The following is a 25,330-nucleotide window of genomic DNA, read 5'->3' as shown; positions in this document are numbered from 1 at the left end:
TTGTGAGTTTTCTTGTGGAGGTACCAAACTTCCTGTTACAGATATCTCTTCAGGGTGTGGTCTAGTGAGGTTCTCCTCCAATTTCACAAGTCGACCCTCTATAGCAGTTAAGCGCGAGTTGAGAGCCGTATCACTGACTTGTCAGCCCACGATGTTCTGTATTATAGACAGATATTAACGTACCTTTCTACATTACTGGGCTGTATGCGATAGTGGCAGACTGCCCCTGCCTCCACACAATGAGTACATTCAGGACGACGTCCGTCGCAGCGAGACTTCCTCCTTCTACAGGTATCACACGCCAGTTGAGTCTTTAGCCTTCCCGAGCGGGGGGTCTGAGAGCTGGTAGTATCTTCTGGCATAGAGACTCATGGCCGCTCTGCCGGATCTCACATATCTTGACCGTGTGTAGAAATAGAAAGATTGATGTTTGACTGGAGGTGGAATGAAGTAAATACTGGCAGGKGCACAGACCATATCTGCGCTTGATTCGGAGAAAACTAGTTCCATGCCGTTAATACGAAAGACCGAGGTTACCCCGTGCTCCTCTAATATCAATATATTTCTTGGCTATGCAGCAACTATATGGAGATTGCTAGGAGTCACCAGGGTGGTGCTTGAGCATCATGTTGAAAAGCATGAGGTCTTCTACAGCGTCCGTCGCCGTCGCCTTGAAAGGTTTGTTCTCCGTGATGCAAGCGTGGAATTTCTTAAGTTTGCGCGTATACGCATCCTCATAAATAGTTTGATTGCCTCGATGGACTTTTTCTCCATGTTCATTGAGTTTGTCAATCTCGACCGTGTTCCCAAGTCCCTTAATAAACGGTGTGTCATAATAGATAGTCAGCGATTTTGTTTCCCCAAACACTGCTACATGCGAATCGAAACGAGGAACATGATCGATACCGGCCCCCTACAGACATGTGAAGCGCTCTTTGCTTGCAGATCTGTTGCGGTAATCGAACATGGTTGTGTACCAACGTGCATTGTCGCTACTTGCCAGAACGGATTCAGGTAATTCGCCCAATGCTTCGCGCATCAGAATGAGACCGTGACTACCCAGGTTCGCAAGTAGAGAACAGTAATCCTTTTGTTTATCTGACAATAAACTCGTATCTGCCGATCCCCATGCTCCTGCAGAAGATTGTCTAGCCTTTGTTGTTGGTCTTGCCCTACGCTAGAAGGGATATAGTCGATGTATTTCACTGGACTGATACCTGACTGGCTAATGAAATATGAATTCTGTCTGATGATATCGCGGACACAGGTATAGAGTATCGTGGGAACGTGGAATATTCCCGCTTGAAGGCTTCGAAGCTCGCTGCATATCGACGCATGTATCCCACAAGACTCTGGTATTGTTTGGTGCAGGCTTCTCGGCTTCGATGAAGGATTCCGCGCTGCTCAGACTCAAGGTCATGGGCTTTTCAACCAAGAATGAATTGCGGGCTTGAAGGGCCTCAATAGTTTATGGTGCATGGTATTCGTCCGAGGTAAGGATTATGATCGCGTCTATATCCGGGTTCTGGAATACATCCTCCGGGTCGGTGGTAGATGGAGGAATGTTAAGATTGCAGCACAATGATCGGCTTTTTCCTTGAATACATCGCAGACGGCTTTTGTCACGAGCAGATATGATAGTAGCTGGAGTATTGGTAAGTGAATTATCTGGGCGACATTTCCAGCTCCAATAACACCCAGGCGAAGGTTGCTTCTGTGTAGACGTTAGATTTTTTTTTGGCTTCTACGGACTGGATATAGTCTCTTACTACTTGAAGGAAACATCCATGCTTCAATCTTTTCGATATCTTTGTTTATTGATTCAATGGCGAATCATCATCATAGGCTAGCAACATCCGTCGGAGCATACCCCGAGGGCCAAAATCCCCGCACTCTATACCCCTCAACAAGTGACCAAGAAACCAGATACTCCGCTTTTACTGAGTAGCAAGAAGAATATCCATCATCTTAGTAGCATAAAAAACTCACTCATTCTATCAAAAAAACTAAATGGCAATCGGAGTCGCTCTAATCGGAGGTGGGATCTGGGCAAAGGAGGAGCATCTGGTGAGTACCGTTTCGTGCGAAGAAACCTTGAAAGTTGCAATTACTAACATTGTCACTTGGTATAGCCTGCTATATTAGCCTCAAAAGACTTGGAACTGAAAGCTATATACTCTCGATCAATTAAATCTGCAAAAGATGTCGCGGAGGAAGTAACAGAGAAAATAGATCTGTACTCGGAAGACACCTCACAGGGCTATGAGGACATTCTGAAGCGTGATGATATTCAGGCACTGATTGTCAGGTAGGCTTCAAAGTTGTATAAGAAACGAACAATGAGCTGACTTCTCAAACAGTCTCCCAATCGCCAACCAAGTCCCGTTCATTCGGTCTGCACTTTCCGCTGGGAAACACGTCCTATCCGAAAAGCCCGCGGCGGAAAATGTGGCCGATGCAGTAGATCTGATCAAGTGGTATCATGAGAAAAAAACAGTCAACAAGAATGTCACCTGGGGTGTAGCTGAAAACTTTCGATATCTCGAAAGTTTCAAATATGCACGGCAGCAAATCGAGAAATTGGGCAAGATCATAGGGTTTCGAGTGCGTGTCTACTCCAATATCAAGGAGGATTGGAAATTCTTCCGTAAGTAGACTCTGACTTCCGTTTGATCTATTATGGGTGCTCATAGGTCAGAAACTTCATGGAGAAAGAACCCTACACATCAGGGAGGCTTCTTACTTGACGGCGGTGTCCATTACACTGCTGGACTGCGCGGGTTGCTTGGCCCAGATGTGCATTTTACAAGACTTGCAGCTTTTACAACTCTTCTCAAAGAGCATCTACCACCTGTTGATACCATGGATGCCATCCTCAAGACGAATACTGGTATTCAGGGTACTTTCCAAACATCGGGTGCAACTACTTTGACAGGACCAGAATGGACGATTGCTTGCGAGAAGGGCACCGTCACTGTCGCTAAGTCTGAAGTGACTGTCCGCCCTCTTGATGGAGAGGAGGTGACCAAAACTATTACCGATGAGCGTACTGGTGTGCCGCCAGAGATTCGAGCTTGGGGAGAAGCTCTAGCTGCTGGAAAACAGAATCCGGAACAGACTCCTGAAGAGGCGTTGGCGGATTTGGAATTGGTGAGTTAATTTGGATTTCCTATAGCTGTCTATGCTCGTCTATGCGCTTGATTGTTATATGTATAATACCGACTGATATTGATATTACACAGATCGAGTTGATGCTGCGCAGTGGCGAGCAAGAAGGCCAACCCCAGATTTGCCAACATCAAACTACAGGACAGTATTAGGTGATAATACTAGGTTAATTCGTGGAATACTCAGTTGTGACGACCTTTTGAAAGCGTTATCTAGAATTATAGCTCTTGCTACAAAATAGGAAACTAAAATATATCTTTATGACTTAGTCAGTGGCGCGGAGAAGATTGCCTTAATTGATTCAATTGTCTATGTCCTATGCCCGACGGTCAACAGCATGCATCTCGTTTATAGAAATATGGTAGACATTCTACTGTATTAACTTCGCAGCCAAGAACACCTTAAGACGTTCAGTATCATCTGCAAAGCGCCGCATAGCGTCGGCCGACTTCTCAACTGCACAGGAATCATTATTAAAGGCCCAACGGAAGGCGTTCTCGTCATTGATGTAAGACACTTGAGGAAGATCCGTCTCTTGCGCTATCGAAAGTATTAGCAAAAACAATTCCTCATAAGCTTGGGGTTGAGAACCAGGTTCCTTACCGGTATTAGTGGTCACTTGAGGAACGACTTCCCCCGAATCACTCTCCAAGTTCTCCAGAATAGACGGCGCAATAGTCAACAAATCAACACCCGCAAGCGCCTTGACCTGTTCCGTATTACGGAAACTAGCACCCATAACATGCGTGCGATGGTTATACTTGCGCAAATAATTCTGCATCTGCCTTACTCGCGTCACACCCATATCCTCTGCTGACTCCGCTGAATCAGAGGGTGATGTCTGATGAGCGCGGAACCAGTCACCAATCCGGCCAACATACGGCGCAATACAAGTCACGCCGGCCTCTGCAGCAGTGATGGCTTGAACCATGCCAAAAACAATAGTAATCAGAACACTGACGCCATGTTCCCGCTCCAGGATTCGACCAGCTTGGATCCCTTCCCAGGTAGCGCTGATTTTGATACGAACAGCCTCCTTGGGGACCCCCTGGGCTTTGTACAGTTCAATGATGCGGAGAGCGGCTTTAATGGTTTCTGATGTGTTGAAGGAGTGTCGGACGTCGACTTCGGTGGAGACGCGGCCGGTGAGATGGTAGATTTCTGTACCGAAGAGGACGCCGAGATACTCTACTGCGCGTTCTACGCGAGCGTCTTCTGCGGAGACGATGTCGGTTGGCAAGTTGCGAGCATATTGGATTGTGCTGTTGACAAGTTCGGCGTAGGCAGGTTGCTGTGCGGCGAAGTACAATAGAGATGGGTTTGTGGTGCCTTCTGAGGGTTTGAAGCGTGCGATGGTCTGTTCGATAGCTTAGTTTTTGTTGTTGTTCTGAAACTTGTTTAGACGTCTGTACTTACGCTGAAGTCAGCTGTGTCGGCGATAATAACTGTTCCTGCCTTCTCCATGCCACGAAGGGCATTGGTCTGATTTTCTGTCGTTGCTGGTGACATGATGAGCTTTGGTATTGATGTTATCATGTAACAACCACAACGTTGAGTGATATCCACGAACAACGATTGATGTGATTAGTGAATCTAGACCACCGGCTTTTTAAATGTATCAATACGCTCCCCCATATTTTTCTTCAGAATCATAGTCAGTCTTAGCGGAGGTAAGCATATCACTCAGACTATCCGGTTCTCTTTCATACATGGATCTAATCAAGGAGCCTCTTAACGGACTGTTCCCCGATTGGCTGATCTAGATCTCTGCGGGCGTTCCTCCGGACTCTCCTGACTCGTGCGATTATTCCGTATCGAGCTTAGATCAATATAGAGACACCGATGTGCAAAAAAAGATTATGTTATATAGAGACATTGAATTTAGTGCATCGGCCTTTTGTCGGCTTGTTGAAGTGAAGCTGAGTAGTCAAGGATCTAAGATGTTTGATGCCATAGTTCTCGGGGCTTGAGACCGTACCAAAATTTCGATCTCATCGACTCACTTTAGCTTAACGTCAACCAATCTTGAATATTGACTCAACATCATCCTTCCCCCCAAGTTTCATGATCTTATTCCGTCATAAAACTACACACGCTGTTGCATAGCAAACTCAATAAATTTGATATGCCTGCTTATGTAACGGCATGTCATTCCGGATTCGGTTAGTCAGGGCTGGGGCAAGCTGGCGGGGTATCCTATTTGTCCATCATTTTCGAGTCACATAGTTGTGTAGTTAGTTGTTGTGTGTTTAGATACATTCACTTTGCCTGGAGGAATACGATTGCCAAGCTCACACGAGATAGGAGTGAGGCTTCAATTTGGCTTATCTTGACTGATCTGGACACTACCACATATCCCAAATCCAAACTCACGTGTCCTAACAAGACATCAAATTGATCAAGCACAAAGTCACCATGGAACAAGACCTCGACAATGGAGCAAACGGTTCAATAACAACAGTATCCGCAACAATTCTCTGCGCCCGTTTGATTCACCACTGCCATCTTCTCCTCGCCGAACTCGACGTCTTCCAAAATGCGATTGCGTCACGCTTCCGTCGACACCAACAGCAGCAGCATCTGGTCGAGATGCGGCTCTTGAGATCGGTTGTTGCTGCCGAGCTCAAGACGCTAGAGCGGCTGGCCTCTGATACAAGGGCCATCATTGCGGAGCGCACTGAAAAGGAAAAGCTTCGCGAGAGGCAACAGCAACAAGACCAGTGGCAGGATGGGGGGGATTATGACGACGACGATGCGGATCTGAAAATGAGAGAAGGACGAATTATACATACCCTCCGCTCCTCGAATCTTTCGTTTCTTACAGCCGTATGGACAATCGCGAAAGAGCGCTGTCCGGGCGTTATATCGTTCTCTAAGCGGTTCTACTGGGACAAAGACGCAAACAAGCCAGCAGTCGAGGATAAACAGACCAAACCACCCAACAAAGACAAGAAGAAAAGCGCGTTTGTGGATATTGTCTATGGAAATGGGGAGGATTGGATGAAGGTATCGAGTATTAATCAGAGTCGGTTGTTGTTCGAGATGGCCGAGAAAGGGTGGGAGTTGGATAGTGATGACGAGGATGAAGTTCCTTCTCTGCAGAACTTGCAACTTGACCAGGGACAGAGACAGGAGATACCGACTGATTACGGCGAGGATGCGGAGGAGAACAGTGATCAGCTAGAGCTGATTACGATGGCCTTTGATATGATCAAAGCTGCACGAGCGACTAGGGTCAGATACAAGAATCCGCGTGTGCACATAATAGCGCCCAAACTTGAAGAGGGGAAAGTTCCTGAAATAGATAAAGTACTGAGTATCATTCGAAGTTATGGAGTCACTATTGAATGCGGGATACAAATGCGTGATATTTTCAGTGATGACGAGGCATATGACAATCGCGATCCGAGTAGCATCACTGAGGATGACCTGCCACTATCATCTATGCTTCCTAATCCATTTGAAAAATTTACTGACATTGTCAACGTTGATTGCACGCTACTACTGGCATTGGCATCAGATCTGTCTCATCTTCAAAACATTGCCCCATCTCCTAGCTTTCATCGTGCCATTATTAGGCAGATCGAAGTTGAAGACGAGCTGCCTCTGCTCACCACAGAACTTTGGCCAGCTATGGTTGGGCGAAAACTTGTATGCACTCAAGAGGCTATCAAAAGAATGAAGGAGATTGTCAGTACAATCGGCACGGAAACAGAGAGGAAGAGGACTGCTATCATACTAGGTGAAGGCGACATGGAAGGGCTAGACAAAGATACACTGCTTCGCGAACTCCAAAAGATATCGGACCACTCTGTTCCCGCTCAGTTGAATCTTCCAATCAGCGTTGTGGATGCGCATGCAGAAATCGAGACGGCAATGAAGCAGAAAAGATTTCCTCCCGTCATCGACAAAATCACTCAGATCCTCACTGACATTAATTACAGCGTCTTTCTCTATGGTTGGGCTAGAGGCATTGTCACAGTTTCGAGTAACAAGACCGTTGTGAAGCAGATCGAAAGCACCATAGAGGATAACCGAGGGGATGATGACACGCTGGAGGGCCCGAAAATATGGATTTGTGACACGGCTAGAAGTTTGATTGGAAAGGAAAAGAATCGAAAACCATAGGGTATCATATGTGGCCGTAATATGTTGAGCATACCGCCGTAAGGTTTGGTACTACACCAAAAGCTATTAATCATGATCGTCATAAGATATCAGGCGAGACATGAAGTGGAGACGCCTGGTCTAGGAAGTTTTGACTCCGTCATCTGGCAGCCAGAACAGAATGTCCTTGTCCGCGGTTGCCATCATGTTGTATCTTGGATTGATCTCAATGACAGCACTGCGTCCTCGAGAAGTGAGACTGGTTAATGGTTGCAAGTAGTTTCCAGAGTCTGGTTTTTGGTGGATATCCCATACAAGCACTTCATTCTTGTCGCCTGCTCCACCGACGATAAAGCGCCCATCCTGAGTGAAGCAAGCATCTCCCTGACCTAGAGGCCGCCCAGAGGTGGAGACAGGAGCCGCTCTACCGCTTGATCCATTCTTACCTACCAAGAAGGCGTTTAGATGACCCTCGAATGCATCCAGCACGAAATGACCATGGTAATCCGTGCCGACGAGAAGGTTCTTACCATCATTGGAAAATTCGAGTCGTGACCAGAGCCTACCGCGTGTAGTCGGGGTGTACCGTTCTTCAAGAGGTGCGAGGTCAAATGTAGCAAAGGGTGCTTTGTCGTAATTGCGGAAATCGTAAAGGAGCACCGATGATGTTGACTGAGATGCAATGGCAATGACTGAAGCTGATGGATCAAAGGCAACGAGGTATGGAGTTGCGAGCTCTAATTTGCCCTGCAAATTCCGCGACTTAAGATCCCAAAGAGAAATAGTATTGTCTTTGGAGCATGAAATGAAGGAGTCATTTGCGGGCGATAGGGCCAAGCACGTGACTTTGTCTGTATGGCCGGTGAAATATCGAAGGTAGCTCTCTTGATGCAAGTCTAGTAGACGGAGCGAGTCTGGTCATGCCGTCTGTTAGCATTTATTCTCTTGTTGAACAGGGCAAGGTAAATACCATCCACTTTGGTGCTGGCATGGAGCACCTGACGTTGGTGGTGCGTAAAGCGCGCCAGATGGGCACCGTATTTCTTGCTGGGCACGATCTTGGTACTCTTGCCCTCAATTACATCGTAGACCTGAATCGTATCATCTTCGCATGCTGCCACAACAAACTCGCCCTTATCGTCAAAATCGAGAGATGTAATGTGGGAGTTCTCGTGTTTCGATAATTTGAACCTCTGGTCGAGTGAGTTAGTGAGTGTTTGTCGGGAAATAGACTGAGGTGTCCTACCTTGGATGGCCGATAGGTACGAACAGCTTCCGAGACTTTCTGGGCTGAACGAGAGGTTGTGGTGGGTGGGCCTAAAGGAGTACCACTATGAGGTGTATTTGACGATGAGGTGAGAGTCTTCTGCTCTTGGTGGTCTGTCTGAGGAGTGTCTGCCATGTTGACTTCAGGTTCTGGACCAGCCTAGCTTCTGCTTGATTGTGTTGAGTTGTGTTGAGTTGTGTTTGTTCTCTTAAGAGATGAAGAGTAGCTTAAACGGTTCGATAGATGCTTTCACAGAGCAAACTAGAGAGCAAAAGTCATATTGAAGGGTACCCTGGCAATTCACTCAGATTCCAGTCTGATGCATGGGTCAAAGAGGTTGACAGAACAAACGAACGCAGAGTATTTGAAGCTCCGAGCTGTCTGTTCGCAGGCGGCAGATGGCGGCAGAATAAATTTGGAAATATGGCAGGCGCGCTAAAARGCCGGTAAGGCAGGAACATGGATACTGCCGGGGCCGCACTTMCCCGTTTCCCCCTCCGCCATAGGCTAGTCCCCATTATTAATACTCGCCCGCTGTTCAGCCGTCACCGCCCAGCCCCGGCATCGGTCTGGTGTGCAGCGCTGAGCTTGCTAAAAAATATATCATTCGCAACTCTCCTCTCTAACCTCAATTTTGGCTCGGACAACATTGCGCTTGCTGTGATATTCGTTCAATTATATATATACTTGACATTATCGTATCATAATCTGTCCTTGACATAGCTTCGCCCTCTGCATGACTTGATTTCCTCTGCGAAGCACCACTGAACCGTCCGGTTCCGCAACCGGGCCAAGCCCGACATCTCAGCCAGAATGTCCACAACTACAGGGTACGTAAATGCAAATCTCCCTGCATTTGAAATCCAATATGTTGGAACGAATGTCTGACCTTTGGCGATCTTGTATTATAGAGCGTTTATTGCCGGAGGTATCGCAGCTTGTGGGGCTGTTACCGTCACCCATAGTTTCGAAACTGTCAAGATCCGGTGCGTTGAACAAGCCTCTGTGACACAGCAGCAAACGCTTACATGCAGCTAGCCTTCAATTGCAGGGCGAACTTCAATCGGATGCCGTCAAAAAATACCGCGGCGTTCTTCACGGTGTCAAGGTGATATTGCAAAACGAAGGCCCCAAGGGTCTGTTTAGGGGAATCGGTTCGGCTGTACGTTAGGTTACATCTAGTTGACTGACTATACCGAGCGACTAACATGGATTCTATAGTATATTTACCAAATATTGCTGAACGGATGTCGTCTCGGCTTTTACGAACCAGTCCGAACAACTATCACGAAAGCCATCTACAATGATCCATCGGTACAGTCCCTCGGCATCAACGTCTTCAGTGGAGCAAGTTCCGGTATCCTGGGCGCCGCCGCCGGTTCTCCCTTTTTCCTCGTCAAGACACGATTGCAGTCTTACTCTCCGTTCTTACCGGTCGGTACACAGCACAAATATAAGAATGCTTACGATGGAATGCGACAGATCTATGGCAACGAGGGTGTTAAGGGTCTATATCGCGGTGTTGGCGCCGCTATGGTCCGAACTGGTTTCGGCAGCTCTGTACAACTTCCCACGTATTTCTTAGCGAAGAGACGGCTGAAAAAGCACTTGGGAATGGAAGAGGGCCCGGCTCTGCATCTTGCTAGCAGTACTGCGTCAGGGTTCGTGGTCTGCTGCGTTATGCATCCACCAGGTGAGTCTTCCTGCCACTTCGCTAGACCTCATTAGCTGACCATATAACAGACACCATCATGTCTCGTATGTACAACCAGACCGGCAATTTGTACAAAGGTGTTTTCGACTGCCTGTACAAAACTGTTTCCACCGAAGGTTTACTCGCCATATATAAGGGATACTTTGCCCATCTTGCTCGTATCCTACCGCATACTGTAAGCTCTACTCTGTCTCTGTTGAATACTCAAAACTAATCGCGATATTTTAGATACTCACTCTCAGTCTTGCTGAGCAGACGAACAAATTCATTCGCGGAGTCGAGGATCGCATCCTGTCGGATGACCTCCGATCAAGATTGTAAATTGAGATGGCAGCTCAATAGAGCTAAAATGGGGTTGCGTATATAATATTGTCATTTTCTCATAGCCCGCCCCAGGATTTTTCCTAGGCTTTTGTAAATAGAAAGATCAGTCGTACCATAGAGCACCTTTTGTTAACTTGAATGATTATCGTATCGATAAGACAGCCCACGTTTCCGATAAGACCTGCAAGTGACTGCCCACCCTACTTGCATAATAGTGCAACTATCACTTGACATGCTGAAAGTGCTTTGGATCGATCTGCCATGCGCAAGGGAAGCGAGCTATGGTATTCACGCTCTGTCCTCGACCAGCATGCCTGTTGTAGGGCCAGAATACAAACATGAATGTATCGTCCGTCTTGCAGCCAGTCTATCTATTATCTAAGGTTCGACAAGCAACCCTTACATTCCACAGCTGATAATCTTAAATTCTAATCGATCCAAAGTATGTTTCAGGGAGCGTGCGTGCCATCTGGTCGGCATAGCGATATGCTTTCTCCATGGTGATTGTTGCCTAGAAATGGAGCTATACAGTCGTATTTGAGATGCTCGGTGGTATGTATCCGGGAGTAATTGGTCCGAGATCTACTCACCCAGCTTCGTCCGTAGTACATAGTAGACCTGGATGCATGTAAATAATAGGTATGTACCATCGGCGACGCGTCGACCAACCAGACATCAGAAAACGATCTGATAACGAGAGAAAAACATCAAAAGCTCCTCGTTGTGGGCCATTGAGCATTCAGCCTTGGAAACGAGCTTCGTAAGGCTTGTATCAGCTGGAATAGGCGCTGTACATCCGTAAAGCCGGGTTGTTGTGGCAGGAACTGCATGTGGKTGGCTTGATATGTCAGGAACACGCAAAAAATGGCTGGACGCGACGCGGCTTCGCGCCATTATTGGCTGAAACGGGAAGGTGGTTCCTACCTTGCCAGGAAAAAGTGACGTGAGGAAGGAACGCCAAGTCACGTGAGACGTGACTTAGTGCGGCGCGCTAACGTGACACTCTCTCACGCATGCAAGTATTTCTTCGAGCTTCATTCCCACCCTGCTCGCTCTTTCTCTCTCTCAACCCATCACTCTCAGCTTTATACAGGACTCCAGTTTATGTTATCGCGCTCAATTATCTCTGGTTTACTCTATTGCATCTTCTATTAATTCATAATGACCACCCAACTCACTCCCTCCAAGCAGGTACGAAATGTCCATCACGTCACTGTCGCGAAACGCGTCTACTGCACGTAGCGAATCAATTGCTGACTTTGATACTTCTAGGCTGCTGCCTCTCTAGAGCAACTGAAGATGGAATCGCCAGTCAAGAAGCTGACCTTCGAATCTGGAAAAGAAAACTCCCCCGCCGTCGTCGACGCGTCCGCCACCACGTTGGTCAAGCCCGCAGAAAAGCCCGCAGTACAAGCAACCCCCAAGGTTGCTCCTGGTATCAAGGAGATGGAAGCAAATGAGCCCCTTCTTCAAGAGAACCCTCACAGATTCGTTCTTTTCCCCATCAAATATCACGAGGTGAGTGATCGTGTTGACGCGTCTCGCGTAAAGTGGTTTTGTCGCGTTAAGTGGGAACATTCCAACTGACTTTATTTGCTCTGCAACAGATCTGGCAAATGTACAAGAAGGCCGAAGCCTCCTTCTGGACCGCCGAAGAGATCGATCTCTCGAAAGATTTGCACGACTGGAACAACCGCCTGAACGACGATGAGCGTTACTTTATTTCGCATGTCCTTGCATTCTTTGCTGCCTCTGATGGCATTGTCAATGAGAACTTGGTTGAGCGATTCAGTGGTGAAGTTCAGATCCCTGAAGCTCGATGCTTCTACGGTTTCCAGATCATGATGGAGAACATTCACTCCGAAACATACTCTCTCCTCATTGACACCTACATTAACGAACCCAAACAACGCACCTACCTTTTTGACGCCATTGACAACAGTAAGTTCTTTGCAACACCTAAGTACAAAACAAAGCCAATCTAACTTGCACAGTTCCCTGCATTCGCAAGAAGGCTGATTGGGCTCTGCGATGGATCTCGGACAAAGAGTCTACCTTTGCTCAGCGCCTTGTCGCATTCGCTGCCGTCGAAGGTATTTTCTTCTCTGGCTCTTTTGCCTCTATCTTCTGGTTGAAGAAGCGTGGTTTGATGCCTGGTTTGACCTTCTCCAACGAACTCATCTCTCGTGACGAGGGCCTTCACACCGACTTTGCATGCTTGCTCTTCTCCCACCTCAACAACCGTCCCAGCCCCAAGGTCGTTGAAGACATCATTGTCGATGCCGTTGCCATCGAACAAGAGTTCTTGACCGATGCCCTTCCTTGCGCTTTGCTCGGAATGAACTCGAAATTGATGTGCCAGTACATTGAGTTCGTTGCCGACCGTCTCTTGGTCGCTCTTGGCAACAAGAAGTACTACAATGCCACCAACCCCTTCGACTTCATGGAGAACATCTCCCTTGCCGGCAAGACTAACTTCTTCGAGAAGCGTGTTGGTGACTACCAGAAGGCCGGTGTCATGAACAGCACCAAGAAGGAGAAGGAAGCCACCACGGAAAACAAAGACGAAAATGCCAGTGGTCTCAACTTTGACGAAGACTTCTAGTTGCATTTTTTCTTTCTTTCCTGCATCACATGTAAAGTGCTATATGAATAATCGGTTTTTTTCTGGGCGTTCTTCACTCTTCCTCATCACAAACACATTATTTGCTCTTCCCCCTTCTCTTCCCTCTTCACGTTATACCAGGATGACTTACATGGCTCGGATGGCGTTATGGGTTATTATGTCTTGTATTTATTTATATACTTGGTGGTGGTTTGTTCGTGTCTTTTGACTTGACGCAATTGTAATTAGTGCTGAGTTCATGTAGTAGACTTGGATAAAATATATCACTTGAAATTACATTTTAGTGTTATTGAAGCCTTAACTTTGTATAAGTATACATTCATCCGAGTGTCGGAGTTGTACACCTCATTTGAATCGAATTGTATGAATTCTGGAGGGCACTGTAGCAAATGCTCCAGAAGAAACGACGGATGTATCTATTTTCTAACAAATTATTTACAATAAGATCAATACTAATGACCGCTATGAACCTTGATGCAAGCATCTTAATATCGTCGAGGCTACTATTCAAAAAGCAGCCTCAACTCCTCAATCCGACTCTTCTTCCTCTCATCCTCAGTCCCATCCCCACCAACCCTGAGTCCCAACGAACCCGCAATATTCATCTTCCTCTCCTGCACACGCAGCATACGCACTTCAATAGAATCCTTGACTACGAACCTCGTGACAGAGACCTCGCGTAACTGACCCATGCGGTGTACGCGGTCGATGGCTTGTGCTTCGACGGCAAAACTCCACCAGGGATCCATCATGAACACATTGTTGGCGGCCGTGAGATTGAGGCCTACGCCGCCGGCGCGGAGGCTGATGAGGAGGATACTAGGTGATGGTTGGGGGGTTTTGCTGTGAGTTGCTGTTGCCGCTTTAGTAGTAGGGTCATCTTCGTCTATTTCGAGTTCTTCTTCGTATACTTCGGTACGGTTGAATTGGCGGAGGACCTCTGCTCGTGCCTTTTGAGGCATTGAGCCGTCTAGACGTAAATGGGTTATGCCGGCTTTTGTGAGTTGGGGAGCTATCAGATCCAAGAAGGATGTGAATTGGGAGAAGACGACGGACTTGGAGTTTGGAGGTAGTTTCATGAGATGTGTGAGGAGGGCGTGGATTTTGGCGGATGTATGAGCAGAAGGGGACAACGGGTATATACGCCGCAGGGATATTCTCGGCATTGGCTGGGACGTGGTTGGCGGTGTTGACATGTCGATGTCGATATCGTCCGGTGTATTAGTAGGTGACTGATAACGAATGACTTCGAAAATGTCATGTCGCGTCACTGGCGCTCGACATGAGAAGCACCGCGGTAGTTCGCCTTTATCAGTCTGATGCCGGATATAGAGCTCCAGGCACTTCTTACAGGCACTATGCCAGCATCCTGTGACTGCGGGCTCAATCAAAGGCTCCTCAGCACAAATAGGGCATTCAGCACTGACATCGTTTTGGATTTGCCGTAGTGCATGTGTCGTGAAGCGAGCCATTGTATCTTGCGGCTGAGCTGCATCTGATGTTTCAGTAGACTTTTTGAATCGATCAATGAGTTCTTGAAGATCCATATCGTCCTGGAATTCGTTCACTGTGTCCGCGGCTAATGCTGCATCTTCTTCGTCAGCAACGATGGCTTTGTTGCGTGTCAAGATTGGGTGACAGCATGTTTGACGGAGACGTAAAATTTGAGCGAAAATAGTTGAATAAGACTTCAACAAAGTTCCAGCTTCGACATTATCGTTAAACGCTCTCTTCGCACGCCAGAAGATAAGATCATAGATTGCTCGTTCTTCTTCGGAAAGTTCCACTTCCTCAATTGTCACTGTTCGTGGTGGAAGAGGAACCAATGCTTCACCTTCCGGTGTTCGCATCGTCTTCGTCCTTCGCAGTACAAGCGGCTCAAGGATAGTCTGGACCACGTTCAATGCGCGGACGTAGTCTTTAGACTCGAATGGCACGGTAATGAAAGTTTTCCAGAAGGAGAAATTGCTCCATGGTTCCACCTTCAAGAAGCGCACAAGACTGAAAAGATCTTCCAGTCGATTTACGATTGGAGTACCCGTTAGTGTCCATCGATGAATGGCGTTGAGCTCATAGCATGCCCGAGCGGATTTAGACAGCCTATTCTTGATAAGATGTGCTTCATCAAGGATAATCCTAAAGAACTCGACAGAGAAAAGCCCAATGTGCGCGGCTGGATTGTGTTGTGCTTGTGTCACAAAACTGCGGTATTCTGACAAGACGACACCGTAGCTGGTAACAATCACATTAGGTGCATTGACGCCGTTCGATCTGGCGCAGAGAGTTTTCAAATTGGTTGTCCTATCTGATCCATAGTATATCAGAGTCTTTATTGTTCCGGGCACCGATGCTTTTTGAGCCTCGCTTTCCCATTGCGCGAGTAGTGACGTTGGTGCAACGACTAGAGTGGTATAGGGTGCTGAGACTATCCCAAGAGCAGAAGATTGTCTTGGCAGTTCGTCTATAGAAGTAGGGGCGGTTGGCGTTTCTCTATTTGTATGTACCAAGCTCATCATTTCAATTGTCTTGCCCAGACCCATTTCATCTGCCAAAATGCCGCCCAAACAATGCTGTTCCTGAACAGGAAAATCTAGACTCAATTCGCCAGAGTAGGGGTTCACGTAGAAGGCATCTTGCCGCTCGACACATGGCAAGACCTTATCATCCGCATCCTTGATGGGCCACTTGTACTCCTCCCACAGAGGATGCATTGAGGACTTTTTGGTCGATTTGGTGTCTCTCTCCTTGGCGAGCATCCAATGCAGTGCTTGTTTCTGGTATTTGCGGAGGTCTAATGCAAATGTCTCTGCTGGTTGAGCTTCAGGGGTGTTGAAATCAAAAGATTGAGCTTTCTGGTACAATGTGTCGAGATGTTCTTCCTCTAATTCAGCCGTTTCCTCACTGGACGAGTCTTCAAGGTCCGTTGCTTCCTTGGGTTTGTCCTTGTTTTTGTCGTACTGCTCGGCCATTTCAGCCGCACGAAGCAAGCCTTCTTTTTTATGTTTGGCGGTAGTCTCATTAGTTGAAGTCGGTAAAAGGCCAATCTCATCGAAGAGCCGGACGAGTGCGATTTGACGAATCCGCAAGTCTCGCTCTTCGGTACTCTCCTGTTGTTCAAACAGTTGAATCGTTCTATTGTCGTCTATGTCTTGTATGTTTTGGTAAAAGGCATCTCGTTTTATGTAACAGCGTAATTGAAGGTATATTGTGTCGTTCACCCTCATGTAATCAGGGGCAAACACACAAGATCCTTCAAAGTCACAAATCTTCTGATCAATGAGTGTCGAGACCCATTCCGCTGTGTCTTGAGGTAATCGTCCAATGTCTTCTCCTCTCATATTCGTAAAGCGAGTTATAACGTCTGCTTTCTGGTTCGGCATGATTCTTCCTTTCTTGCCCATTTTTGCTGTGCGTATTTTGGTTCTCTCAATCTTGACCTTGTCTTCATGTCGAATCACATTCAAACCACTTTTTGTAGCCCAAGCTGCTACACCGAAGGCTCCGATATACCGGCGTGAAGACATGTGTCGAAGGACCTCTGCGCCTTCCGGTGGTGTCCATTCGGAGAGGTTGCTTTGATCGGACGTCGTGGCGACTTGACTGCCTGTCTCGGTTTCAGTCTTGGGCGTGGGCAAAGTTCGCTGCGGACGTTCGGGAATCGAGGCGGTCGGTGGTCTAGTAGTTTTCTCAAAAGATCCATCTAAGAAGATATTGATAGCTCTTTCCATATTCCCTCCAGCAGCTTGTCGGATCATCGTGATTGTAGCTTCTGGGACATCTTGCCCCACGATGCTCGTGAAGAGTTGAGCATCAAATCCGTTGGCGTCTTGAACTAGTTGCTGTGAGACGGTACGTTCAAAGGGTTCCTCAGTAACTATATCGCTGCCTTGGTCATTCAAAGGAGAACCGGCTTGCGACGAGGTGTCCGGCTGAGACACATTTGGGTGAGACGATCCATTCTCATCCTCAACAAAGAAACGGCGTTTCTTCGCAGGACGTCCGTTCTCATGATCGTCTCTATTATGAGCTGAGACTGCCATATCACTCATGATGGCATCGATGTTGTCCCATGTGTCGGTTGGGTGGGTGTAAAGATAAAAATCAATTTGGCCCAGTTGGGAAGACGCGCTCCGGCGCGACTGAAAAGAACGCGGGTAAGCGCCGATCCCGTCAACGTCATTCGTTCGTTGCTCTTTTTGACATATCAACTTTTTGATCTTTCTTGCAATCATCGAGTTATGGCAAGATGAACTACAAAGACAACATGGGACACAAATAGGAATTAGGATTGACGCACTATTACCAAATGACAACGAAGACCTACAACATATCTGTGACACAGCGACCATGTCAGCGACAAAATCAACTCTACGCTCTCGAGCTTTCATTTCCTCGAGGCATGTCCGCCATGAACGACGCACATTTTGCGGATCATCCCAATGGCAAGCCCCAGTGAGCGGCGCAGCAGAAGCTGAGACACAATCTGCTCGAACCTATTGCACGAATCTCGTATCGTACGTCTTCCGTCTGCAATTGTATTCTGGAGAAATTCTCACAAAACGATAGAACCTACGACCGCCCCTCCTACATCCTCAGCGCATTCATCCCCCGTCAAGCACAAACATTCTACCTCGCTCTCCGCGCTCTTAACGTTTCATTGTCTATGATCCCCGACACCACCTCCAGCCACACCATCGGACTAATGCGCCTCCAGTTTTGGCGCGACACCATCACCAAGACACTCTCCGGCGCCCCACCAAAGGAACCCGTCGCCATCCTCATAGCAAACGCAATCGACGACCTCAGCAGCCGCACCAACGGCGGCGCCCGCATCAGCAAAGGATGGTTTCTGCGTATGATCAACGCGCGCGAACAGACACTCACAAACACGCCCTTCAGGGACATTGCCGCGCTCGAATCCTACGCTGAAAACACATATTCCACTCTGCTGTATCTGACTCTGTCGTCTCTGCCCCTGACGTCCGTGACGGTGGACCACGTGGCTTCGCACATTGGCAAAGCAGCCGGTATATCCGCCGTGCTCCGCGGGTTGCCGTTGGTCGCATTCCCGGGTCCTGCGAAGCATCACTCCAACCAATCTTCAGTTTTGAGCTCTGGCGGATCAGAGAATAGACAAGGCGCAATAACCCTTCCTTTAGACATCATGTCCCAATCCGGCGTCATTGAAGAGGAAGTCTTCCGCAAAGGCGCGGACGCCGCAGGTCTCAAAGACGCGGTCTTTGCTGTTGCGACGAGAGCGTCAGACCACCTAATTACGGCGCGGCAGATGCTCAAGAATCTGCGCGAGGGGCAGGATGTAGGTCACGAGTTTGAGTATGAAGGCGAAGAAGGTCATCAATACAATGATGCAGCTGCGGAGAAAGAGGGTGTATCACCCTACGAAAAACAATTAGCTGAGGTTGAGAGAGGGTTTGGGGTCTTGATGCCGGCCGTATCGACGCAGTTGTGGCTCSACAAGCTGCAGTCGTACGACTTTGATATTTTCAATCCGAAGTTGCTACGGAGCGATTGGACGATGCCTTGGAGGGCTTATTATGCGCATAGCAGGAAGTCTTTCTAATTTGGGACAAAAATGTATAACATTGGACTAAGCGACATGGGTGTATCATGATGTGTACAATAGCAGATAGAATAAGATACAAGCACCGCTTCAAAATATGCATATAAACTGTACCTACACTACTTAGTAGAGTGTCGGTTACGTTGGTAAAGCTGACTGTTTCGCCTCTCACGTTTCCGTTCCTGACGGTGTTTTCGTGAGCTGAAGAATAGTCTTCGCTGGGCGAGTTTTAAGAAGTAGCGGCCGACCATATCGCGCCTATATCATGAGCATGGTGACCAATATTTAGTGAAGAGGGAGCTTACATGAGCAGCAGCGTGACGACGAACACGAATGGAACGGCGATTATCCAGAAGTAACTGTGGCGGAATTAGTGGGCGATGTTGAGAAGTCAAAAAAGGAGGAACTTGCGAATCGCTATGATCTTTGACAGCGTCAAAAATTGCAAAGTTCATTCCAAAGTATCCCTATCTTTGTCAGCCCTTGACATCCTATCCTGGAGCCGAGCTTCAACTTACTGTCAAAAATGTCAATGGCAGGAACAAAGCCGTTATCAAACTCAATTGTCTCATGCTCTCGTTTTGATATGCACCTGGAACACAATCAGCAACATTATTGAACTTCGTGAGGACAGGTTGACATACCAATGGTGTTGAAAATGAGATCAATCATATTATCAGCTGACCGTCTCATCTGATCATATCCCTCCGTAATAGTTATACAGTGATCCAGCACATCGCCCAGATACGTATGACACATGGCGCTGATAGTAATAGTCGAAACGCCAATGCCCTTCAAATTCGGGGTCCCGGTTCCTATATACGGAATACTCGGGGTGTTTCCATCTGTGGTTGTGTTCGTGTTGGTCTTGCTCAATGGCCCGATGTTGAGGCTGCCAACACCCGGTGTTTGAACGGGTTGTGAGCGGTGGTCTCGAAGTGCATTTATAACAGCCACCATTGGCTGCATGGCATTACGCAGGACTGATATCTCGGAGGTGAGGATGTACAACAGTTTCGACTGGTCGATGCTGGGATCCGTCAGCACGGCGACCTCCAGATCTCCAATTGCATCTTGATAAGCGAGTGTGACCGGAATCGCAAGATCTATAATAGCGTCTAGAATAGCCTGAACAAGCATGCTCGCATCGCATGATTGACGTAGGATGGTCTCGGGGGAGCTGAGTCGTCTAACAATTGGAGCCTCAATATCGCTCGCACTAGCATCGAAGAAAGACAGAACAGTGTTGTCGGAATTCAGAAAGATCGATACCTGCTCCAATGTCACGCGCAGACCCTGATTGGCAAGCACCGCATGGCGTTCCATAAACTCGATTCTCTCCTCATTAGGCCCGCCCCTGTATCGCTGCAATGTGCGAGGCATGGGAGATCTGCTGATGAAATCTCCGCTGTTTACAGTCCCCGGCAACCCAGCACCTTTGTATCTCTGATCATGTACCGCAAACTGGACATTCTTCCTGTCTCGCTTCTTTCTACCACTGTTTGGAAACAGCAGATCCTTCAATGCAGCTTTGATAACATTCCACTTCCGTCTCCGTGCAGCCACTGGTGGTAGACTACTACTATCCGAGTCCGAATCACTCCCACCATCAGAGGACTTGGGATCCTGGCTGTCGGAGTCACTACCATTCTCATGATGCCGCAGCTTCTCCAGTCTTTGCAACGACATGACAATATACGCATGATCCGAGTACCAATCGACTTTTGTCCGATTGTGTGGATGCATCAAATCCTCAATCGCCAGTCTGTGCAGGTTCTTGTGTCGGCCCAAGATGCGAATCACATCCCAACTCAATCCATTGACGTTGATCCATCGGCATTGAACCCATGGTTCTCGTTCGCGCGCCAGGAATTGTTCCAGTGAGGTATTATCGAGCACGTAATGCCGCATATCCTCCTGCGAGAAATCGACAATTGTGATCTCGCAGATCCGATGAAGATCGACTGGTAACGAAGTCCATTCTGAGTCGAGGAGTGGTGAGGTTCTATTTGGATCGATGCCGGGTTCTTTGCCAGCTTCCCAGTTTCGTTCGGGGCTAGAACCTTCACGGTAATATGAGCGTAAGGTGTTCGTGCGCTTTGAGCGTCGCCGAATCGTCGAGACGGAGTCCACGCGGGCTGGGGCGGACAATGCGCCTGGGGAGACGGGGTCGTCGATGGAGGAGGGCGATGGTCGACCGAGTGGGGAGTGGGATTGGGCTTCGATGTCAATGCGGTCGGGCGCTGAGCCGGAGGAGAGTACTGTCAGGCCATGCTCAGATGCGTAGTCGTGAGCCTCGACTGCCATGGCGGTTATCTTTCGTGGTGTTGATTAGAGTGGTGTCTACCTCGGTTTTGGGCAGAGTATCCAGTACAATTGCGGCGGATGAGAGACCAGCAATTCAGCCAGACGGGCCTCGCATTTTTGTTTCTGGTATGGTTTGAGAATGGCTGATCATTTTTTTCTATCTCTGGCACCAATTGTACGTTGCGATGATGTTGTGGTTGAGGGTCAGGGGGCTTGTTTGATTTAGCTGAGAAAGATCAGGGCCGAAGCCTGTTTGATTGGGCTCTTACATCATGGCTCACTTCCCCACACTCCGCCCTCATCAACCTTGGCTTTGCTTAATTCTACTTCACTCTCACCCGTGGGACTATCATCAACCTTAATTTATTAAATAGGTATCATATTTCTGAGAGATGAATCACACACGCCGCCTCCTATTCCAACTGACAAATGAAACACCAACCTAGCCGTACACATCTCAACACCGACCGATGCACCCGAACAAAAATAGCGACACAAAGAAAAACTGTACATACATGATGATACATGACAGACATTATACAAGAAAGGGGAAGACCCGAAGGTAGAGGCATTATATACAACGTGAATCAGATATTATAACGGAGGTCATGACTCAAATTACGCACGCACTGTCGGGCGAGGCTTGAATGAGTTCTTTGAGAAGGGAAAGGGGGTTTGTCTCGAACTGCTGGGATAATGTTGGCGATTATAGCTGTTCCAGTCTTCCATGAGCAAAGCTCGCTGTGGCTCGCCTACAGGGKTCGGCACAGTTCTTTGACGGTTTGAGACTTTGGTCTTTGTGATGGTTGCTGATTTTTCCTTGATGATGTCACGCAGCTCCTTGTCATCGTTGGTAATCTGAGCTTGGATGAAAGCAATGTCGTTGGAAGATGTAAGAGCCGACATGACTGATTTTCTGGGCGTGTATGGATAGTTATCAGGGCTAGGAGGCAAAGTCGGTTTGATCGAAGGGTCGAGGTATGCACTCTCTCCCTTCTCTATGAGCTGATTGATATCGAGACTTTCTCCGTGCGGAATCTTGGTCGGATGAGATGGTGTCACGCAGTCCATGTTCACTTCTTTGCGGAGAACGTGATCGATGTCGACGGCTGAGAAAAATGCACATGATTGTGGAAGATCGTCAATGCCAACTTGCTGCGAGAACATGGCACGGGTCCAGACATTCGCAATTTGTAAAGCCATCGCAGAACGGTATTTATCCTCCTCCTTAACAAGATAACGAATCTCGTCATGCACGGTAATAGCCAATCGAGCATCGATGTTAAAGCGTCGAATGAGGAAGTCCATAGCCGTAATCAAGAGATGCAAATAATCAACGCCAGAGGACTGAATGGCCCAATTGATTCGCGATGTCATGAAACTACCCTTGTTGATGAAGCGACGCATGAGTGCTTCAGTGATACCAGCGCCCAACGCTGGAGTGCGTGGTCGTTCCTGCTCAGCAAACTCTTCCAACTTATTAAAAACAAATGACTCGGTACCACCGCGCCAGAAGGGTCCGTCATTAAGAAGCTTGCGTGTGGTACGGGTCCCTTTGGTTTCTTTATATAACTTTGAAGCGATCTGACTGGTCTCTTTTTCAGTTAGGGTAGGATTGAACTGGCGAAGCAAAGTAGAAGCAAACTTCAGCCCAGCGCCGTATATACGTCCATAATTAAAGACCTTGGCATCATTTCTAGAGATGCCGAGGATGGACGCAGTTCGTGAATGCAGGTCGGTCCCAGCTGCTTTGGAACCCTCCAGGGTCATAAAACCAATGGCATTGCCTCCATGGAGCTGAAATTGTGCATCACCGACCAGACTGGCGATCCATAACTCTTGAGAATCAACATCGGCGCCAACAAACACATACCCTGGCGGGGCCTTTATCATCGCCTTCAATTCAGAACCAACGCGGTTACCCTTGGCATTGCTGGCAGTGAGCCACGTATTTTCCACGGCACGGCGGGTGATGGTACCCATCGGGATGATCTGAGGGAGAATGAAACCGAGATCCTTCTTGGACGTCTTTCGGTGCTTCAAATCATCTTCATATACGACCAACTGACTCATGATCCTGTCGCGAGCACTGATCCAGTATGAACACGACGCATTCATCTCCAAGGCCTCCTTGGCGAGCGCAAATTTTGATGACAATGTACCCCGCTCAAAATATGTAAGATAGCCTTTGGCTAGGGGATTGATGCACCGAGCCTGCGGTCCATCCTTGTGCGGTAGCTTATAATAAATGTGTTTTGTGTCGTCTCGAAGTTCCAAGTTCGTTTCTTCGTTCATATCACATTGAGTGACCGGCTGATTTTGATAATCGAGAGCCTCCTTTAGCGTAACTCTGAAAGTCCAACCGAATTTATCAGACCATATAAGTGGATGACCGTCCCACGACAACTTTAGCAAAATTGGTGCAATCCGGGTTCTAACTGTGAGACTGATATCGGCGTTGCTGGTAGGAAAAAGATCTTTATACCACTTCGGCATGCCGGGTTTTTTCTGCCTTGCTGCTGGACGAGGAGGGTCTCCTTTCTTTTTACCTTTGACCATTTTGATTTCTTGACCAGACCAATCCAACTGACGTAGCCATGGATCATTCTGGTATTGTTCAGGATCACCTTTGATTTTCAGCGCTTCATCACAAAGCACAAGCAGACGTTTCTGAACATCGTCGAGACGTTTGTGGTACGTGTTTTCGGCATTTTGGAGATATTGCTCCCAGGTTTCGTTGACCGGCAGGATGACTGATGAAAGATGGCGCAAGGCACCAAAACTGACAGGATGAGGACATACCTCGAGAAAATTGGGGAAAACCTTCTTATAGACTCGGTGAGTGATTGCAACATCAGCGGCACAATAGTCCAGAAGCTCGTCCAACCGGCTCAGAATTCCGTCCTTGTCCAATTCTCCAAAGTAATCTCTTTGCGATTTGTCGATTGTCACATCGCAATGGAATTTGGCGACATCTCGTAGCGAGTTAACCGAGCTTCTTCCAACCCATAACTCCTCCTCTTCTTCGCTGAGCATTTTGCTCTCAAGCAACGCCGACAATTCAACAGCATTATTATCATTCGCAACCTTATCTCTCAGGTCTCTATTCTTCTTATGTCGCATCCAGGTTGGGCGCTGCTGAGAGCACATTCCGTTAACTGCCACGTGAAGAGACATGGTATCCACAAAGAAGTTGCGCGACTGTTTGATATTGTATTCCTCCTGTACTCGTGCTCGATCGTAACCAATGTTGTGTCCGACGATGATTCTCGGCTTAAACATATCACCTAAAGGCACCAAATGGCGATCATTCTCTGATTCGCCAAGCAGCCACGGCGAAAGCCAGGCGTACCATGCTGTAGGGCTGACTGCACATGCCATGACAGCAAACGGGCTCTGTTTATACAGAACTTCCGTATCAAAGGTCAAGGCAGATTCGTCAGGCGCATCGACTGCTTCCCACGAGCCATCGCTATTATACTTAGTCCACCCACTTCGTCTTGCCCATTTCCGTGGCATCTGTGGCGCGTTTATCGTTGCGTAAGACTTAGCGATGCTGAGATACGGCTCCGATGCATCCATAGCCAATTTATGGAAATGTTCGTCCAAAGTCTGCCCGACCAGGGGTGGAAAATCGAATGCGATAGGCTCCGCGGCCTCTTGGGATTTGCCGAGCAATTCATGACGAGACAAGTGGTCTTTCGATAAAGCAACAAGCTTTTGATCCGGGGGAGTTGGTTTATTCAGGAATATTTGAGAGTGTACGTGGTCGCTGAGCTGTTGGACGCCGATCTCGTTGAATCTCGCAGTGGAGGGTACTATACGAGTTAGCCAGGCGACAGTGTGGTGGCGCTGAAGACATACCAGAGAGTGACTTGATGCTCTTCCGTTCGTTTTGCGCTGCTGTATGTACGTGTGAGGTAAACTCAGTGTTTCTGATATAGAATTTTTGCGATCCGTTTCGGGGTGTTATCGCGACAGAAGATCGCGCCACTCCCCAAGGGGGGCCATGCGCAGACCGTCGCAGCATTGAATGATGAGCACCCAAGGCGGACTAGCCCATTGTAACTGAGTCGTATAATGCGCGCCGAGCGCAGGAGCGATGAAGATCGATTTTTCTTTGAGAGATGAGCGACAGTCGAACTATTGGAAGGAGACAGAGGTGACTCCCTAGATGAAGAAGGTGAATAGTGGATGATTTCATTAGTCCCGATCAGGCCGGTGGGGCTAGTGAAG

General features: G+C 47.9%; 10 protein-coding genes across 10 annotated transcripts; 5 read left to right on the top strand and 5 right to left on the bottom strand.

Moving 5' to 3' along the window:
- Positions 1-2,010: 2,010 nt before the first annotated feature.
- Positions 2,011-3,320, top strand: BHQ10_004044 (uncharacterized protein; the record flags this gene model as incomplete). Its single annotated transcript, XM_040876368.1, has 5 exons — positions 2,011-2,067; positions 2,133-2,308; positions 2,361-2,647; positions 2,699-3,150; positions 3,243-3,320. The coding sequence occupies 5 exons, from the start codon at positions 2,011-2,013 to the stop codon at positions 3,318-3,320; spliced, it is 1,050 nt and encodes a 349-aa protein (XP_040732548.1).
- Positions 3,321-3,538: 218 nt separating this feature from the next.
- BHQ10_004043 (uncharacterized protein) lies at positions 3,539-4,677 on the bottom strand (the record flags this gene model as incomplete). The annotated part of the gene is made up of 3 exons (XM_040876367.1): positions 3,539-3,708; positions 3,772-4,525; positions 4,585-4,677. The coding sequence occupies 3 exons, from the start codon at positions 4,675-4,677 to the stop codon at positions 3,539-3,541; spliced, it is 1,017 nt and encodes a 338-aa protein (XP_040732547.1).
- A 906-nt stretch (positions 4,678-5,583) lies between these two features.
- On the top strand, positions 5,584-7,296 carry BHQ10_004042 (uncharacterized protein; the record flags this gene model as incomplete). The annotated part of the gene is made up of 1 exon (XM_040876366.1): positions 5,584-7,296. The coding sequence occupies one exon, from the start codon at positions 5,584-5,586 to the stop codon at positions 7,294-7,296; it is 1,713 nt and encodes a 570-aa protein (XP_040732546.1).
- A 120-nt stretch (positions 7,297-7,416) lies between these two features.
- On the bottom strand, positions 7,417-8,677 carry BHQ10_004041 (uncharacterized protein; the record flags this gene model as incomplete). The annotated part of the gene is made up of 3 exons (XM_040876365.1): positions 7,417-8,189; positions 8,246-8,468; positions 8,522-8,677. The coding sequence occupies 3 exons, from the start codon at positions 8,675-8,677 to the stop codon at positions 7,417-7,419; spliced, it is 1,152 nt and encodes a 383-aa protein (XP_040732545.1).
- Positions 8,678-9,355: 678 nt separating this feature from the next.
- BHQ10_004040 (uncharacterized protein) lies at positions 9,356-10,577 on the top strand (the record flags this gene model as incomplete). The annotated part of the gene is made up of 6 exons (XM_040876364.1): positions 9,356-9,372; positions 9,454-9,528; positions 9,581-9,704; positions 9,764-10,235; positions 10,286-10,431; positions 10,485-10,577. The coding sequence occupies 6 exons, from the start codon at positions 9,356-9,358 to the stop codon at positions 10,575-10,577; spliced, it is 927 nt and encodes a 308-aa protein (XP_040732544.1).
- Positions 10,578-11,741: 1,164 nt separating this feature from the next.
- On the top strand, positions 11,742-13,185 carry BHQ10_004039 (uncharacterized protein; the record flags this gene model as incomplete). The annotated part of the gene is made up of 4 exons (XM_040876362.1): positions 11,742-11,771; positions 11,853-12,098; positions 12,188-12,521; positions 12,575-13,185. The coding sequence occupies 4 exons, from the start codon at positions 11,742-11,744 to the stop codon at positions 13,183-13,185; spliced, it is 1,221 nt and encodes a 406-aa protein (XP_040732543.1).
- Positions 13,186-13,709: 524 nt separating this feature from the next.
- BHQ10_004038 (uncharacterized protein) lies at positions 13,710-17,255 on the bottom strand (the record flags this gene model as incomplete). Its single annotated transcript, XM_040876361.1, has 1 exon — positions 13,710-17,255. One exon carries the CDS (start codon positions 17,253-17,255, stop codon positions 13,710-13,712), a length of 3,546 nt encoding a protein of 1,181 aa, XP_040732542.1.
- A 298-nt stretch (positions 17,256-17,553) lies between these two features.
- BHQ10_004037 (uncharacterized protein) lies at positions 17,554-18,787 on the top strand (the record flags this gene model as incomplete). Its single annotated transcript, XM_040876360.1, has 2 exons — positions 17,554-17,720; positions 17,773-18,787. 2 exons carry the CDS (start codon positions 17,554-17,556, stop codon positions 18,785-18,787), a joined length of 1,182 nt encoding a protein of 393 aa, XP_040732541.1.
- A 168-nt stretch (positions 18,788-18,955) lies between these two features.
- BHQ10_004036 (uncharacterized protein) lies at positions 18,956-21,094 on the bottom strand (the record flags this gene model as incomplete). Its single annotated transcript, XM_040876359.1, has 4 exons — positions 18,956-19,045; positions 19,093-19,254; positions 19,306-19,379; positions 19,432-21,094. The coding sequence occupies 4 exons, from the start codon at positions 21,092-21,094 to the stop codon at positions 18,956-18,958; spliced, it is 1,989 nt and encodes a 662-aa protein (XP_040732540.1).
- A 618-nt stretch (positions 21,095-21,712) lies between these two features.
- BHQ10_004035 (uncharacterized protein) lies at positions 21,713-25,124 on the bottom strand (the record flags this gene model as incomplete). Its single annotated transcript, XM_040876358.1, has 2 exons — positions 21,713-24,912; positions 24,959-25,124. 2 exons carry the CDS (start codon positions 25,122-25,124, stop codon positions 21,713-21,715), a joined length of 3,366 nt encoding a protein of 1,121 aa, XP_040732539.1.
- Positions 25,125-25,330: the final 206 nt, after the last annotated feature.

Source organism: Talaromyces amestolkiae, assembly GCF_001896365.1.
Source record: "Talaromyces amestolkiae strain CIB chromosome Unknown scaffold6.1, whole genome shotgun sequence".
In the NCBI taxonomy this organism is placed as follows: domain Eukaryota; kingdom Fungi; phylum Ascomycota; class Eurotiomycetes; order Eurotiales; family Trichocomaceae; genus Talaromyces; species Talaromyces amestolkiae.
The sequence above is the reverse complement of the archived record's forward strand: the minus strand, read 5'-3'. Positions and strand labels throughout refer to the sequence as shown.